General features: G+C 37.4%; 1 protein-coding gene across 8 annotated transcripts in view; it reads right to left on the bottom strand.

The window, feature by feature from the left end:
* RAPGEF6 (Rap guanine nucleotide exchange factor 6) overlaps window positions 1–18,210 on the bottom strand; it is a 219,080-nt gene that overhangs the window by 46,517 nt on the left and 154,353 nt on the right. For all 8 annotated transcript variants that reach the window (XM_005682634.3, XM_005682636.3, XM_005682632.3 and 5 more), the window contains 2 exons: window positions 8,836–9,076; window positions 1,985–2,142 (listed from right to left, as the gene is read on the bottom strand). In XM_005682634.3, coding sequence (XP_005682691.1) covers window positions 1,985–2,142; window positions 8,836–9,076 — 399 coding nt within the window. The remainder of the gene's footprint in view (window positions 1–1,984; window positions 2,143–8,835; window positions 9,077–18,210) is intronic.

The following is an 18,210-nucleotide window of genomic DNA, read 5'->3' on the forward strand; positions in this document are numbered from 1 at the left end:
TCAATAACTGTAAGTCAATCAAGTTATAAATCATACATCCCTTAATACTTGTCTTATGAAAGTACAGATGAATATTTAATTTGTGCTTTGGTAGTATTTAAAATTTTATTTGTGAATGCAGTTTAAGAAATACTGCTATGGAACATATGCACACAGACACAGAAATAAATTCCCATACTACCACAGGACAAAGTCAGACAGACAATGATAATTTGCTAGAAAAGGAGAGAGCAATTCTGCATCAGAGGAACCTGAGATCCCCAGATGAGGTAACCCTTGGGCTCAGCACTGAGGAATAATAAAAATTTCCTGGGATATGCAAGGAGAAAACACTAGAGGTAGCAAACAATATATGCAAAGGAAGAGAGTTCTGAAGGTACGTCCCATACTCAGGAGAGACAGAGAAGTAACAGTTTGGAGAACGGTATAACAGGAGGCTAGAAAAGGGGTTTATAATTATCCTGTAAAAACTGGATACCAACTGTTATTAAGTTACTGTGTTTAGGCTCCAAACCTATAACTACCCTGCTACAATGGGGCTGGGACTCTGCAAACCATATTTTTTTCTTGCCAAAAGGGGGCACCGAAGGTAGACTGCAAGGTTAAAGGACGCGACCTGCTGCCTTATTTTCTTACGTGTGGGTATGTGGCTCCTGTATCGTTCAAACGATACTCCTTCACCCTGGTGGTGGCATTTCCTTCATGCACCAGAAGCTGAATCCACTTTGCAGCTTCCTCACTGTGACACTTTAGTGCTTGCTTTCTTACCTTTTTATGTAAAACAGTTTACTTTATACTTGGTAACAATATCTGATATTAACTTCTGATCAAATACATGGAGTGGTTTCCATCTCATGACTGAATCCAGAACAAATAAAAATCACTAGACATTTCTAAGTCAAGTAACAGCTCATTAAAACCTTCATTCCAGAACAGGGGTCCTCAGCCTCCAGAACCTAATGCCTGATGCTCTGGGGTGGAGCTAATGTAATAACAGAAATAAAGTGCACAAAAATGTAATGTGTTTGAATCATCCCATAACCATCCCTGCCCCCTAGTCTATGGGAAAACTGTCTCCCACGAAACCAGTCCCTGGTGTAGAAAAAGCTGGAGACTGCTGCTCTAGAAAGGATGCTGGTAGTCACGTAGAGAGTAGGATGTATCAAAGACAGATCATTGGGCCTAGGAATCTCTCGAAAGAGGTGAAGAATAACAGAATTCTTCCCTTTTCCCACTAGCTGTTAGAGCTTTAACATCAAAACTGAAGCTTATCATAACTATATGCATCTTTGAGGAGGTGCTTTTTTCCCTCCTCTCCTTGGATCAAATATATGCTTCAGTTTTTAATTGTATGCATCTTTTATTGAAAGCCATCTCAAACCCATTCAAATAGTAGATATATAAATAAATCTTCAAAATGTTCCATCCTTATAAAGAAATCTTAGGCTACATAGTTAGATGACAATTTCTGCCTCTGAGCGTAAATAGATACAGAGAAATAAACTCGATGCCCCACACCGAAAGTCTGAACACCAATGAAAAAGATGCTACAGTACTTTAACAATATTGGATGTAAAAAAAACGTTGCAGGTAGTGGAGAGAAAAATCAGTGTTTCTAAAAAACTGTTAACACATTTCTGTACATCGCAGAGGAAGGTAAGTGAGACAAGTTAGATTAAAATAATTTGCTTTATTCCTTTCCACACTCTGGGTAACATGTTTCTTGATTGAGAAGAAGTATCCCTGTTTTCATCCACTGCTTGGATTAGGGTTACCAAAAGATATGTACTTCTCTTTCATACTGAAAGTACCATCACTCCAGTTTAGAGAAAAAGGCATCATCTTTTTAGCGTTTCTGCATTAAGTCAAAATATGGAGGTGAAAAAAGAGGGCTGCCAGCAAATCTAGTATTTGTTACACATAGCTCAACCATCTACTTATCTATTCAGTACAAATATGGCTGTCTAAAATAAGCAACAATTACCTGAGGGATTAGAAAAATCCAGCATGCTGGTGGTAGGCTGGAGGAGGTCGGGGCTGCTGGACGAGAGTGTTCCAGGGATAGGCATTATGGCCAGACTGTGCCTGCAGTGTCTCGTCCCCACAATGCTGTCATCCTGTGACTGGCTCAGGCCTCCATCACTTCAAAAGAATGCCACATATCACTTTAAAGTATTTGAGGAGCCTTAATAGTAAACATTTTTGTTCTCTGTGCACAAGGCATAACAGGACCAATTCAAAGTGGTGATTTTAAAAAAAAGGCCACCCCAAACGCAGCAATATAACCAAAAAAAATAAATAAATAATAAATAAATAAAATAGTATAGCAATTAAAAAAAACAGGACAGGGATAATACTGAAAACAACACTAAATTTTTTTTAATAATTATACTCAAATAAAATTTTATTTATACATCTAGATAATTCTATTATGGCTGACCCCTGAACAATCCAAGTATGAACTAAGCAGGTCCACTTATGCACGGATATTTCTCAGTGGTAGTCAACATTACAGTACTACACAGTCCCTGGCTGGTTGAATCCACAGATGTGAGGAACCACAGGTGAGCAGGGCCAACTATAGATTTTACATAATTAACTCCTGTGTTTTTCAAAGGTGGGATCTACATGACACAGAAATGCTTCTATTTCGTATTTAGTTTCTGCTGGTTTTGGTAGAGAAAATGAACCTGAATAGGAAGTTCTTGAGATTTGCCAGCTTCATTAGACACTAAGATATGTATCCAACAATGCACAGCCACACCACTGCAAGGTTCTTCCTTTCGAAGGAAAAGCTTGGCAACCTTTGAGGCAAAGGATAGAGCTGGTCTGAACCCAAGACAAAAATATGGCAGGTTGTAGAAAACAAGGGGGCTAGGCTCAAGTGACAAAGTAAGATAGGTCTTCAAACATATGAGTAACCTGGGAACCGCTTCAGTCACCAAGTACAGAGAAGAGAAAACAGGAAGATGACACAGAGAACAGCAGCAAAGGACAGTGGCGGTATATGTGACAAACCGAAAGCAGAAGAGAAAAGGCGACCAAGAGAGAGAGACACGAAGAGTTTCACAGGCTCTAGCTTATTCTAAGGGAGCATTATTTCTTGTGTGATCTCTCAAGTCTAATTACTTGGCTGTTCCCTAGATGACACGATCAAAACCAAAGCAGAAAGCCAGCCATTGAAAGTTAATTCCCTTTAAAGGTTTCAAAAACAAGTAACATTTATTAAATGGCCATGTTAAGCAAATACCCTTCCTTTAAAATATTTCAGAGGTGTTAAACAGGCAATTCTAAAACCAAGAGAAAAAATAAAACCGAACATAACCCTGTTACTTAAAGTTTAGATACCCCTCAAATTCTATAAAACACAGGGTAAGAAAAACAGTTCTATACAAACACAGGACAGTAGTGAAAAGCAGATTCCATTATCATCAACAAGCAAAATACTACTTATTTCTAAGCACTGGTTAAAATCAATGTTTTAGGTTAATATTAATTGCCATCTATGTATTTTTTTTTTCAGTGTAGCATTCTACCCAGTATTTGCTACATATACAAATAATTATCACAGAATACTTACCTATGATCTTGGGATGGATTAAGATCTGAATAATATAGGGTACTTCCCAGATATGTTAGGAGTTAAAAATAGGACTTAGACAGATTAGAAAATTATGCAAGATGGAATTTAGAGAATTGCTAAATAAACAGCTAAAGGACTGTTAGTAGCCAGCAAAGGAAGAGAGCCAGGATAAGACAAAGAGAAGTCAGGGAGAAGCATGAGAACACGGAAAAAAGCAGTTAAGTGTCTCAAGAGCAAGCTATGTCAAACAGACCTAGGTTATTAGCTGTGTGACCTCAAGGAAATTTCTTTGTTTCTTGGTTACCTCATCTAAAATTGTGAATACTACTACTGATCCCCTAGGACTACGGCAAAGATTAAATAAAATAATGTAGGTGAACATTTTGGCACAGAGAAAAATAGGATTCCTACTTTTTAGAAGATAGTAGCACTTTTACTGAAATGAAAATAGAACAATACATATCTAGAAAGGATTTTACCTAATTCAAAATGAAAAACGGAGGGGGTAGTATGTGCATAACAGGTAAAGGCACTACAGAGAGAGGAAATGCTTTCCTGGGGGGAAAGAATGCAGTCTAATCTTATGATAAGGCAAAGGGAATCAAATTTCTTATTTGATAAGAAATTTTTATTTCTGCTAAGTTGGTTCCTTATAATTAGGGGTATATCCCTAAAGATCAGAGCTAAATAGCTCATGATAAGAGAAAATACAGGGGGGTGGGGCTTTCGCACACATCTTATAGTTTTGTTTAAATATTTCGGCAACAATTCACATTTGCTGCTGTTGTTGTTTAGTTGCTAGGTCATGTCCAACTCTTTTGCAACCCCATGGACTGCAGGCTGCCACCAGGCTCCTCTGTCCATGGGCTTTTCCAAGCAAGAATACTGGAGTGGGTGGCTATTTCCTTCTCCAGGGGATCTTCCCAATTCAGGAATCAAACCCATGTGTCCTGCATTGGCGAGTGGATTCTTTACCACTAAGCCCAGGGAAGCCCTACAATTCACATTACATAAATAATATAGAATTTTAAAAAATACAAGTCTTTCTTTGATTTCTGAAAATAACCTGCCAGTTCTTGGACATAGTCAGGTTAACTAAATCCAAGGAAGGAAACTGTTAAAAAGATTAGCTGTTTCTACTAATAATCAAAGTCTAAACAATTTTAACAATATTAAAAAGTTACAATTTACTATTTCGGGAATTGGCTGTCACTTGCAATAAACTCAGAGAAGGCAATGGCAACCCACTCCAGTACTCTTGCCTGGAAAATCCCATGGATGGAGGAGCCTGGTAGGCTGCAGTCCATGGGGTCGCTAAGAGTCAGGTACGACTGAGCGACTTCACTTTTTTTTCACTTTTGCAATAAACTAGAATTTACTACAGAGACTAAGAAGTACATGAAATACTAAAAGTCTTTTTCTCTCTTACTGATGTTATTTAACATTACTTTTGCTTTTTAATAAGCAATAGATATGACATGGAAAAGCTATAATAAAGTAAAGCTGGTAACAAATTCATGGTAACTAAGGTGAAAGCATATACAAATGAAAACTATACTAATGTTATGTACAACCCATGCTATGACATGAAACAGTATCTAATTGGCAAAATATCCATGCTTGTTTGGAAGCTGAATTAATAATGCCTATTTGCAAACATGTCATTTCTTACCAAAACAGTCTCCTGAGAAGATGATGCAGTAACAGAAACAAGATAGTTTTGAAAAATTCCTCAGTAATTCTTGATACTGAATTTACTTAAAAGTATATTTTAGTTTCAGAGTATGAAACCAAAAAGGCTGCATAAACATCAACAGTTTGCAAACAAAAATAATACCAATATTAAAAACAAACACAGAATGAAAGCTAACAATAAATGGAGAGGAAAAAAGTAATTTCTAATAACCAAACAAGGCAATCTACTTCTGGGACTGTTACAATGAATTAGATACTTGATTGGACAATCCGTGATTAAATAAAACAAAATAAAAGCTATAATTAAAAAAATAATAGATCATCAGATTTCCTGATTTTCAGGCCAAGAAAATTCACATTGCTATGTCTTAATTTGAGGATATTATTCAAAATCAGTTAGACCTTTTTTTCCACCTGTAATTTTTAGGAGCATTCTTTCATTTTAAAATGTCATGGTTAGCTATTTGGGGAATTACTGAGTCTTATCTCAACTACTCACTCCTTCCTTATATTCAGTATCCTTACTCCTCTTACAGATGTGGACATTCTCTCTTACAGTATTTCTATGACAACTCTCGTGCTGCAAAAGGCAGAGCCAAGTGCCCATTCCAGAAAGTCCAGACACAGAGAAGCCATACTGGAAACTGTGGAATTAAACTCATGAAAAATTCTTCCTAATTAAAAAATAAATATTCAAACCAAAAAAAAATTTTAATACAAAAAACAAGGAAGCAAGCAAGAAATGGAAAATTTACCTATAAAGCTACTTAGAGAAAACTATAATCAACCTTTTTCCTTCTAGTCATTTCACAGTAAATAGCACAATTTAATTTAACCAGTTTCTTGTAGCTGGACATCTCCCGAAAATTTTGCAATTTTATTATACTATGGATAAAGAACAACTAATGATGACGATGATCATTTTAATTTTTTGGCCTTGCTGTGCAGTTTGTGGGATCTTAGTTCCCTGATATGGGGTTGAACCAGGGCCCAGAGTCTCAGGGCTGTGAAAGCGCTGAGTCCTAACCACTGGACCACCAGCAAATTCCCTATTCTTGATTATTACTGATGCAGAACATCTCATTCGTGTTCTGTGCCTACTGAACTTCTACTCATCTCCGTGTGTGCATGTGTGTGTAGCAAAAGAGGTTGTCTGAATTCATCTAATGATTAAGTACCAAGAAATATGACATATATAAGTATCTAATCTAAAACAAATTCATTTTCCCTGCAAAATAGGGTCTAGTAGAAAACTGTTATGATTGCTACCAAAATAATCTGGTTTTTTGGGGGGTATTTTTACAGTTGAAATTATTAGCATTATGTTTAGAAGAGATGATCCGTTTAATGTTAACTCCTGAAAGGCAGCATTTTATTCATATTTTATTCACAGCAAACAAACTTCTGCTGCCACAAGGGAGAGACTCAATAAATGCTTGCTGACTAACAACAAAAATCCCTCTGAGTTTAAGTAAAATAATTTTTACTAGATCTTTCATTTTGGAGGGGTCCTAATATAAACAAACAGTGCTTGAACACACTCAAAAGACTGCTCCCAGCCAACTCAATTTCCATGCCTCCTGCTGTAGGCAAAGATAGACACCAACTGGAGTAACCAATTCCCACTTCCTGAAGGAAACACTATAGAGATGAGATATTGATTTAGATGCCTGACAACTGAATATAGCTGGGTGAAACGTGACAAACTAATTGCAATCATGGTGTTCTCTGGCTTTTGATGACACATGTCACAACTATGCCACGAAGTGCTCAAAATGAGACTCTGTTACAGGAAATACATGTTTTCCAGATCAAACACCCCAAGGGCTTCTGGAAATGGAACTCTGGGCATTACTCCTGAGGAACGCCCTGTGTGAATTCTTCTCCCTTCTGACCTTCCACTCCTTTTCCTTTTCCTCAGTGTGTTCATGCAGACTTCTGGTCATCCCAAACTGTCTCCAATCTCTTCAGTGTGAGCTGGTCCCTCTAATAATTTCGTTATTGAAATCTCATTTATGAGAAAAAGTTTAGTCTTATATAAAAGTGTTTCCCATGCTGCTATCATACTACAGTATGCTCATATTAAAATAATTTTGCTAAAGTTATGATTTTTTAAAGCCTCAAGGAGAACAGTCACTCAAAAAAGAATGACTAATAAATTTTATAAAAACAAGAAACATTATGAACACAGCTCAGGATGTTTCAATTTTCTGTGAGCTCCAAATTAAATGAAGAATAAATGTGTTTCCCAGAGTTGAAAATAAAAACTGATGAAGCATTTTCTGATCAGAAAATTCTTAAACATTTTTAAGTAAAAGATAAGAGCTGACATTCACCTCGTTCCTAATTAATCTTGCTGTTATTGCTATACTGTGTTGCACTGTCAACCCCAAATCACTACCACAGCTAAAAGATCTTCAAAGAGTAAATCTTACCACATCACATGTCTTTGATGGCCCCCTATTATGACATGAAGTCCATACCTTTAGCATAATATTCAGTCATTCACTAACCTATCTATAATGCTTCATCGTTAGGTATGCACTGAGAAACACAGTCTACCCAAATCTGCCAAGCTTGTTTCTGCCTTTGTACGTATCAAAATAATTACCACCCTGTAATGGACCACTTGCTCATTTTCCGTTTTAGATGACCAGGTCTCACAAGGGTAAAAAACTCATTCTACTTTCACTATTTCTATCTCTGGATATTGTGCCTAGTTTATAATAAATGTGTGAAGAATAAAAGGTTCCTGCTATGAATCCCCTAAAGGCAGGGACTACCTCTTTACAGCTCTGTAATTATCACCTGGCACAGTACAAGGTACTCTCAAGAGCCAAACTCAGTATTTTCTTTGAATACGCTTTCTTTCCTTTCACTGATTCATTGCCTTACTTCAGCAAATATTGAGTGACTACTATGTGCTAAGTACTTTATTTGATTTTAACTTTTCTGATTACTTTAGAAAGTGGACACTATAAAATATACACAGATATAATATATATTACAGTAATTCCCAGTCATGACACTGGATTCATTTTATCAGTATTTTAAGAATTTAATCTGCATTTAAAATCCTGAGGTTCTACTCAGATTTGGTGATATTTTGTTTTGAAAACAGAAATAGATTTGATATAAAAGGTTAGCTTTAGAATTCAAGAGGGAATAAATAGTGCAATAAAAGAAAGATTTGAAAGACAAAAAAAAAAAAATAGTAATATCAGTGAATATGTCTCAAGTTTGAAGATGTCCAAATTTGTAGATCATGGGACTGACAGTGGACCAAATGTATACAAAAAAAGAGATTTCATAAAATAAAATGAACAGTCTTTTCTAAAATTCAGATCAAGGTTAATGGAAGACTATATAATCTAACAATGATAACTTCATGGAAGTAATGAGACATTTAGAATTTATTCTTAACTATTTATGGATTGCTTATAGATTGCATGATGCAATAGCTGTATAAAAATTAAAAGTGACCCAACTTCCCTTTTTCCATAAAAAACTTTATAGTCAATAGGAACATGCCTACATTAGAGATTGTCATTACCTACCTAAACAGTTTTGGAGGCAAGATACTAAATCGTGTTTTATCCAAAATTTTCCTGATTTTGTTTCTTCCACCTGAAACAGTATTTGCTTTTATTTTCTTATTTCCTTTCTCCTGTGATGTCTGTTCAAGATCTCCTGGTACATCCTGGATTGAGTGGCGATTACTTTTTTTTTCAGCAATTTTGGGAATATGAGGAACACCAGATTTCTCTTGTTCAGTCCTACTAAGTAACTCTTTGAACACTGTGGAAATAAATTTAAAAAACTGTCATTTCTTTTCATTAGAAAGTTTTTATATCAATGACAAATTTTAGATAAACATAGTTGTTTTCTATCATCTGGCCTTTCATAGCATTATTCATTAAATCTCACTGCATTATAAAATTTATACTCACTCTTCATTAATCAGCTATATTCACTTTTCATCTTTTATACCTGACTGCAATTCTGATGCTGACCAATAGTGATAAAAGAAATTCACTGGTGAAAACAGAAGTGAAGTGGGCAGATTGCCAGCATGTTTCAAAAGCCCAAGGTCTCCTATTTAGGTAATGAACAATTTAATTGCTAATCAATTCAGATTTTATAGAAGAAGGTACTTAGATTCTATGATTTATATTTTATCCCTTATCATTTGAGATGAGATGTAAATACTACAGTCAGGCCTCATTTTGCAAACTTTAACCATCAAAATACAAAAAAAGAGGAGGAGCCCTTCTGGACCTGCTTTTACCAGAAACAAATAATACTAAATTTTGTAATATATGACAATTTCCTCAATGTAACATCTGTGAGACTTAAGTCACTCAGCAAAGTGAAAGTCACTAACAAGCATTTACTATAGTGGTCTGAAGTAAAAAACCAAGCATTTGTAGATAACTCTCTATCAATCCTAAGTCTGGTGAGTTATATTTCATCCTCAAGGAGGGTGCAAGCACAGTGGAGAACTTGCCTTTCCAGCAATCTCTTTGCTGAGATCCAGTTTTTCACCTTGTAAGAGGGCCTGTACCTCCCTGGGATGAGATAAAACAAAGATAAATCTTTATAAAGCTCTATATCTAGAAGTTTTAGGCATCTCATTTACCAGTTAGGAAAATCTATGTGAACTGCTTTTCATTAACTAATGTCACAATAGTTATTCTTTGGCTGTCCTGTCCTAAATGTGTTCTCAAAGAAGACAGATCAACTGCTACAGGGGAAGGAAAACAACAACAACAACTAAAAAGATAAATGCTAAAGTAGAAGACAACAGTCCTGAAGACTGATGATACCTGGGAGGGATGGTGGCTGCATACTTTTGAACATGCAGGTCTTTAGCCACCTAAGACTCAGACCTCAGCTTAACAGGAAGTACAGCTATGAGTAGTATGACTCTGTACCTTTATAAAAGAAAAGCTATAAATTATATAAATGTACCCACTGAAATCTCAAACACAGAAAATTGTCATCTTTTCTGTTGTTTCTGGAATAAATCCATAGTTTCCTAGAACATCAAAGGACTTACTAGTAAGACTCAAGTAGAGAAAGCCACTGAAACATTACAACATGAACAGCTTGGTATTTAATTACTGACGACCATTTTAGAAAGTTTCAACCAGGATGATATCACATTACCAAAGTACATTGAAAGCTTATGAAAAAGCACGTTTTCTGTCTTCAAGAAGCTGGAAACCTTTAGGAGTCACCTTTCAAAGATAGGTCAACTTCTAGAACTAACACCAAAAACAGATGTCCTTTTCATCATACGGAAATTGGAATGCAAAAGTAGGAAGTAAAGAGATTCTGGAGTAACAGGAAAGTTTGGCCTTGGGAGTATAAAATGAAGCAGGGCAAAGGCTAAGAGAGTGTTGCCAAGAGAACACACTGGTCATAGCAAACATCCTTTTCCAACAACACAACAGAAGACTATACACATGGATGTCACCAGATGGTCAACACCAAAATCAGACTGATTATATTCTTTGCAGCCGAAGATGGAGCAGCTCTATAACAGTCAGCAAAAACAAGACTGGGAGCTGACTGTGGCTCAAATCATGAACTTATTGCAAAACTGAGACTTGAATAAAGTAGGGAAAGCCACTAGGTCCTTCACGTATGACCGAAATCAAATCCCTTACAATTATACAGCGGAAATGACAAATAGGTTCAAGGCATTAAATCTGGTAGACAGAGTGCCTTAAGAACTGTGCATGGAGGCTCATAACACTGTGCAAGAGACGGTGATCAAAACCATCCCCAAGAAAAAGAAATGCAAAAAAGGCAAAATGGTTATCTGAAGAGCCTTACAAATAGCTGGGAAAAGAAGAGAAGTGAAAGGCAAAGGAGAAAAGGAAAGATATACCAATCTGAATGAGGAGCAAGGAGAAATAAGAAAGCCTTCCTAAGTGAACAATGTGAAGAAATAGAGGAAAAAAATAAAATGGGAAGATGAGAGATCTATTCAAGAAAATCAGAGATAGTAAAGAAACATTTCATGCAAAGATGGGCACAATAAAGGACAGAAATGGTATGGACCTAACAGAAGCAGAAGATATTAAGAAGAGGTAGCAAGAATACACAGAAAAACTATACAAAAAAGATCTTTATAACCCAGATAACCAAGATGGTCTGATAGCTCACCTCGAACCAGACAGCCTGGAGTGCAAAGTCAAGTAGACATTAGGAAGCACCACTACAAACAAAGCTACTGGAGGTGATGGAACTCTAGTTGAGCTGTTTCAAATCCTAAAAGATGATGCTATCAAAGTGCAGCACTCAATATGCCAGCAAATTTGGAAAACTCAGCAGTGGCCACAGGACTGGAAAAGGTCAGCTTTCATTCCAATTCCAAAGAAAGGCAATGCCAAACAATGTTCAAACTAACGCACAATTGCACTCATCTCACACACTAGTAAAGTAATGCTCAAAATCCTTCAAGCGAGGGTTCAACAGTAAGTGAATGGAGAACTTCTAGATGTTTAAGCTGAATTTAGAACCAGAACCAGATGTTTAAGCAGAAGAACCAGAGATCAAATTGCTAACATCTGCTGAATCACAGAAAAAGCAAGAAAATTCCAGAAAAAACATCTACTTTTGCTTCAATGACTATGCTAAGGCCTTTGTGTGGATTACAACAAACTGGAAAATTCTTCAAGAGATGGGAATACCAGACCACCTTACCTACCTTTTGAGAAACCCGTAGCAGGTCAAGAAGCAAAAGCCTGAACTAGACATGGAACAACAGACTGGTTGAAAACTGGGAAAGGAGTATGTCAAGGCTGTATATTGCCACACTGCTTATTTAACATAAATTCAGAGTACCTCATGTGAAATGCTGGGCTGGTAGAAGCACAAGCTGGATTCAAGATTGCCGGGGGAAAATAGCAATAACTTCAGGTATGTAGATGACACCACTCTTATGGCAGAAAGTGAAGAGAAACTAAAGAGCCTACTGATGAAGGTGAAAGAGCAAAGTGCAAAAGCTGGCTTAAAACTCAACATTTAAAAAACTAAGATCATAACATCTGGTCCCATCACTTCATGGCAAATAGATGGGGAAACAATGGAAACAGAGACAGACTTTATTTCTTGGGCTCTGTTCTCTGGAAGGAATGATGCTAAAGCTGAAACTCCAGTACTTTGGCCACCTCATGAGAAGAGCTGACTCATTGGAAAAGACTCTGATGCTGGGAGAGATTGGGGGCAGGAGGAAAAGGGGATGACAGAGGATGAGATGGCTGGATGGCATCACCGACTCAATGGATGTGAGTTTGAGTGAATTCCGGGAGTTGGTGCTGGACAGGGAGGCCTGCCGTGCTGCAATTCATGGGGTCGCAAGAAGTCGGACACGACTGAGCGACTAAACTGAACTGAACTGAAAGTCACTTCAGATGGTGACTGCAGCCGTGAAATTAAAAGACTTGCTCCTTGGAAGAAAGCTATGACCAACCTAAATAGCATATTAAAAAGCAGAGACATTACTTTGCCAACAAAGGTCTGTACAGTCAAAGCTATGATTTTTCCAGTAGTCATATTTGGATGTGAGAGTTGGACCATAAATCAGGCTGAGCGCTCAACAACTGATGCTTTTGAATTGTGGCTTTGGAGAAGATTTTTGAGAGTCCTTTGGACTGCAAAGAGACCAAACCAGTCAATCCTAAAGGAAATCAACCCTGAATAGTCACTGGAAGAACTGATGCTGAAGCTGAAGCTCTAATTCTTTGGCCACCTGATGCAAACAGCTGACTCATTAGAAAAGACCTTGATGCTGGGAAAGACCAAAGGCAGGAGGAGAAGGGGATGAAAGAGGACGAGATGGTTAGATGGCATCACCAACTCAATAACATGAGTTTGAACAAGCTCCGGGAGAAGGTGATGGACAGGGAAGCCCTGCATGCTGCAGTCCGGGGGTCACAAAGAGTCGGACACAACTCAGCAACTGAACAACAACAACAATGCAGTTTCTAAAAAAAATTCACTTTAAGCCATGTGGTAAAAATAAAAATGCTTTTTTGAGCTAAAGTCAAGATACTGATTCATTCCAAAAATATTTACTGACCTTTGAATAGTCGAAGACTATGCTTGATGTTTGCAGATTGTTTCAGTTATGAAACATACAATCAGTCAATGATAAATGGATTGGACAGAACACAACTAGAGGAACTAGTTAAGACAGCAAGAAAAAGAAAATCTTCCTTCATTAAGTCACCATGTAAGAAGAGATCAGGAAAGTGAGTTGATTTTAACTAGGCAAAGGGAGTAGGAGGAGTAATTCTAGGTAGAGGAAATCTCAAGTTTAAAGCACCTGTGGCAGAAGGAAAGTTTAAGAAAAAAGATGACTGAAGAACAAGGAAGAAAAAGGGCCTGATAAAGTTACTGTAAGGTGTTTGAACTTCCTGTTAAGAGCAACAGGAGTTTGCAGGCAGCAGATATCGCTGGCTGCAGAGTGTATGTAAGGTGATTCAAGAGTTTACAAGGTAGTTTGTATCTTTACTGGACTTACGTATATAATATTAAGTAAAAATCTGCATCTTTTGTGGATAAAGAAATGATTATGTTAAACTAAAAAAATAGTGAGGAACAAAAATTAATGGATGGAAAACTAACATAATTAGAAAACATTAAGCATCAATATTAGATATAATATATGAACGTAAGATGAAAGTGTCCAAGAATAAACGAAATGCTTAATAAATTTGACTATACAAAAACTAAAGATTTCTTAGTGTCTATATATATGTTTATATGTATTTATACACACAAACCAAAACAAATGAACATGGAAAGTCAAAAGATAACCTGGGGAAAATATGTGCAACCTACAGACACAAGAAAACTTTTCTTTACTTATTAGACATTCAAACAAATCAATAAAAGATGAATAACTTAACATATAATGGACAAGTCAAAAAGACTGTTTGTAAAAAAGAAATGTTAACACATAAAAACAGAGAAGGCAATGGCAACCCACTCCAGTACTCTTGCCTGGAAACTCCCATGGACGGAGGAGCCTGGTGGGCTGCAGTCCACGGGGTTGTGAAGAGTCAGACACGACTGAAGCGACTTCACTTTCACTTTTAAAAAATTTTTTTATTTATTTTTTTAAATATTTATTTATTTATTTGGCTACAACATGTCTTAACTACAGCATGTGGGATCTTCAGTCTTCACTGCAGCATACAGGATTTTTTAGTTGCAGCATGTGGGATCTAGTTCCCTGACCAGGGCTTGAACAGGGGTCCTCTACATTATGAGTGCAGAGTCTTAACCACTGGACCACCAGAGAAGTCCCCACTTTCACTTTTCACTTTCATGCACTGGAGAAGGAAGTGGCAACCCACTCCAGCGTTCTTGCCTAGAGAATCCCTAGAACGGAGGAGCCTGGTGGGCTGCCGTCTACAGGGTCGTGCAGAGTCAGACACGACTGAAGCGACTTAGCAGCACATAAAAAAGGTGCTCAACTTCCCTCATTATTAAAGGCAGTAATATGAGAAATTAAAAAGCTTGTTAAACCCACTGCAGAGGCATTCTTATACACTGATGAATGAAGTTTATAAACAGATTGGGGAACTTTAACAAAGTAAAACCAAAGTAACTATAAAGGTAATTCCACTCAGAGAAATTTATCTTATGTCTATATCTACATAAACATAAAAGATAAATACAAAGGATATTTATTACATCATTGTAAACAGGAAAAACTATGAACAATCCTAAAACATCCAGCAGCATGAAACACCAGATCAATAGATTATGGTATCAGTGTGATGGAATTTGATGCAGTAACAATTATAAAAGAAATAAACTGGTATAAACTACTGTGGAAAGGTATAACACACTGTATACCCAATATGGTCCCACTGGGTGTCTTTCTTTAGTATAATCTGTAAAACATGTATGTATTACTTTTACTAAACGATTAAAATGCTTATCATAAATTATCTGAGTGGTGGGATATTTACAGATGTTAGAAAGTTACAGAAAGTAAGAGGAACAGATGAATGCAAACTCCAGAGCAGGAAGAGGGTAAACAGAGACTGCCAGCTGTTTTCTTCTCTGGGGACATTTGCTGAGTCTAAACATAAACAGCAGGTGAGGATCAGGTAGAGGGACTCCTAGAGGCAAAAGAAGCTTTGATGGATGCAAGTAATGGCAACAAAACTGGAACACAGAGAAGCACCAAAGCAGCGTCACTTCTCTTCATGAAATATCTCTACTGTAAGACAAGGCATGAGGCTGGAAATTTCTTAGAATCTCATGGTACTCGGGAAACAAAATCATACAACAGGGAGAGACGACCAACAAACACACAACAGATTTATTGGCTTGGGGTGGGAGGCTGAAGAGCTAGGCTCAAAATCTCTGAAGGAAAGAATTATGAAAAAGGAGACAAAGCTACCAGATTCTGAATCAAGAGACTGGAGGTGGGGAAGTGGTTGGGAAGACAAGGGTGAAAAAGCAGTGAAATTTTTCAGTCTCTGCTTAGAGACCAAGTTCCACTAGAGAAGGGGCCTACATCAAGCACATGACAAGTTTGCTGTCATCTTGAAACCAATGGACACAGCCTAAGTAATTCTGCAACTCAGCCTGACCCAGCTCAATTCCCCTTACTCTATGTGATTAAACAAAGGAAATGGCAAATCCTATCTGTGAAAACATAACTAACTTTACTACTAAGGTTTCTTTATATACAAAGTACAGCATACAGTAAAAAATTTTAAGATTCAAGGAAAGAAAATAGCCAGAGGGAAAAAAAGAGTAAAAGATAATCCAAATGTTAGAGTTAATTCACAAGGACTTTATAATCTTTACATTGAAGAACACAGAGGAAAAGAGATAAAATGGATTAAAAGATGAAGAAGTGCAACAAAGAACTGAAGTTTATAAGAGATTCAAGTAAATATTCCAGAACTGAAAAATATCTAAAATTAAATTCAAGGCATGCATTTATCATCAGACTGGGTACAGCAGAAAATGGTGTAACTTTCTTAAACACAGGTCATTAGAAAATATCCAAACTGAAACACAAAGCTAAAGTTAGAAAGAACAGAACAGAATGTAATAAATAGTTGGGACACAAGTCTCCTATTATATCAGTGACTGATTTCCCACATGCAAAGGAAAGAAAGAGGGGCAGTAGTAATTAATAATGGCCATGAAATTTTGAAAACTGATGAGTAACATCAATGCAAAATTCAAATGCTGAGCAAACCCCATATAAAATAAATACAAAGAAAACTGTAACGAGGACTCCTTGCTACTGTCAAAACTGCTGAGTCCTATTTGCAACCTATGGAAAAATGTGGGTATTTTTGCTTAGCCTCCTTTGAGTTGCGGTCCACTGTTTAATTTTCAAACCCACTGCAGTGCTATACAGATGAGTCCACTTTGTACCACCTAGTGCTCAGGTGGGGACCTAAGTAGAGGTCTGCTTGTGCCAGTTCTCAAAGTCCATGATACGCTTAACAGAACCAGATTCATGTACCTATACCACGTGGGTGAGCCTAGGATTTCATAAACAACTTTATGGGATTGCTTCCTTCTTGTCAGTTAACAACCTGGTACACTTTCTAGTTCCTTAGGCCTCCAAACTGTCTGCTGCAGTGCCTCAGGGGCCAAACAGAAGAGGACAGTGTGTGTGTGTGTGGTGGGGGGGTGGGGCGGGGGGACAGGGGGGCGGGAGGGGGTGTGAAGGGGGAGAAGCAGTGACCTTGGCCTTGCTTTCTTGAAGCCTCAGCTCCACTAAGGGGTGAAGAACATTTTGTGAGGCAATGCCACTGGATTGCTTGGAGGCTGGGGCCTGAGAGAATGGAAAAACAAGAGTCGGGGAAGGAAAAAAAAAAAACCTGTGGGAATTTTCTAACTCTGTCTGAGCTTTAGGAGTTTCCCTTCCCATTCCTTGTCAGGCTTCTTCTGGGTCCTTTTTGGTCTGCATTATAATATTCACATCCGGGTTTCATGTTGCCTTGAGTATAGCCCTGGGGAAAAAACATCCTTTTGAGGGGGAGTGTACAGTCTTAGACAAGTGGTTAACAGATCAGACACATCCAGTTGCTTTTAGCAACTACAGGATTCAAAATCTTTGCCCTTTTCCTGGGAGTCTATTGCTAAAAAAAAAAAAAAAAGGCTCGGTCTCTTAGTTGCTTTCCCTGTATTATACTGGTAAATGCTCTGCAGCAGATTTAATGGCTCCAGTTTACCTCTCTGAGGTCTAATTTCTCTGTTTAATAACACGTAGCTCTTCGCTAGCCAGCCCTTTCAGTTGTTCTCAGTCAACACCAGAAACAGTAAGTTGACAAGTTTTTTTAAATTAATTTTGCTCAGATTACAGGTGGCTCTTTGAATTGGGAGTCACGTCCTGATTTTTCATTCTGACATGGCCTCTGCCATTGTTTTCTAAATACTTTCTTCTTCATATTTTCTTTTAGATCTCTTGGAATAGTACTCAATTGCATTTTGTATTTTTTTGTTCCATAAAGGTGATTTCTTCAACTCATCTTTTCCTTCTATTCAGTGTCTGTCTTTTTTTACTAAAATATGTCTCTGCATGCTTTAAGACTTATTTTTCTCAGTAACTGTCTTTCATGTAATGCCAGAGTTACTGGGACTTTATTCCAGACATCACAGCCAGACTAAAATACTTCCTTTCAGCAAGTGTTTTACTTATATTACTTTGAGATACTCTTCAGCATTCTGCATGGGGAGAACGTTGGCTGACTACACTCTGGCTGGGGCAAGTAGGGAGCTCTTGAGGGTATGGGCCGCCTTCTGTGGCACCACAGAACTCTCACGCTCTGCAACATTCAGTCTAGGGTTCTTTGGGCAATTGTTTCTCACTATTCAAAGAGTTCGGAGGCTGTGGTTTCTCTTCCTCTTGCATCCTTCAGATCAATTTTGTT

The sequence above is a fragment of the Capra hircus genome, chromosome 7 (assembly GCF_001704415.2).
Source record: "Capra hircus breed San Clemente chromosome 7, ASM170441v1, whole genome shotgun sequence".
NCBI lineage: Eukaryota > Metazoa > Chordata > Mammalia > Artiodactyla > Bovidae > Capra > Capra hircus.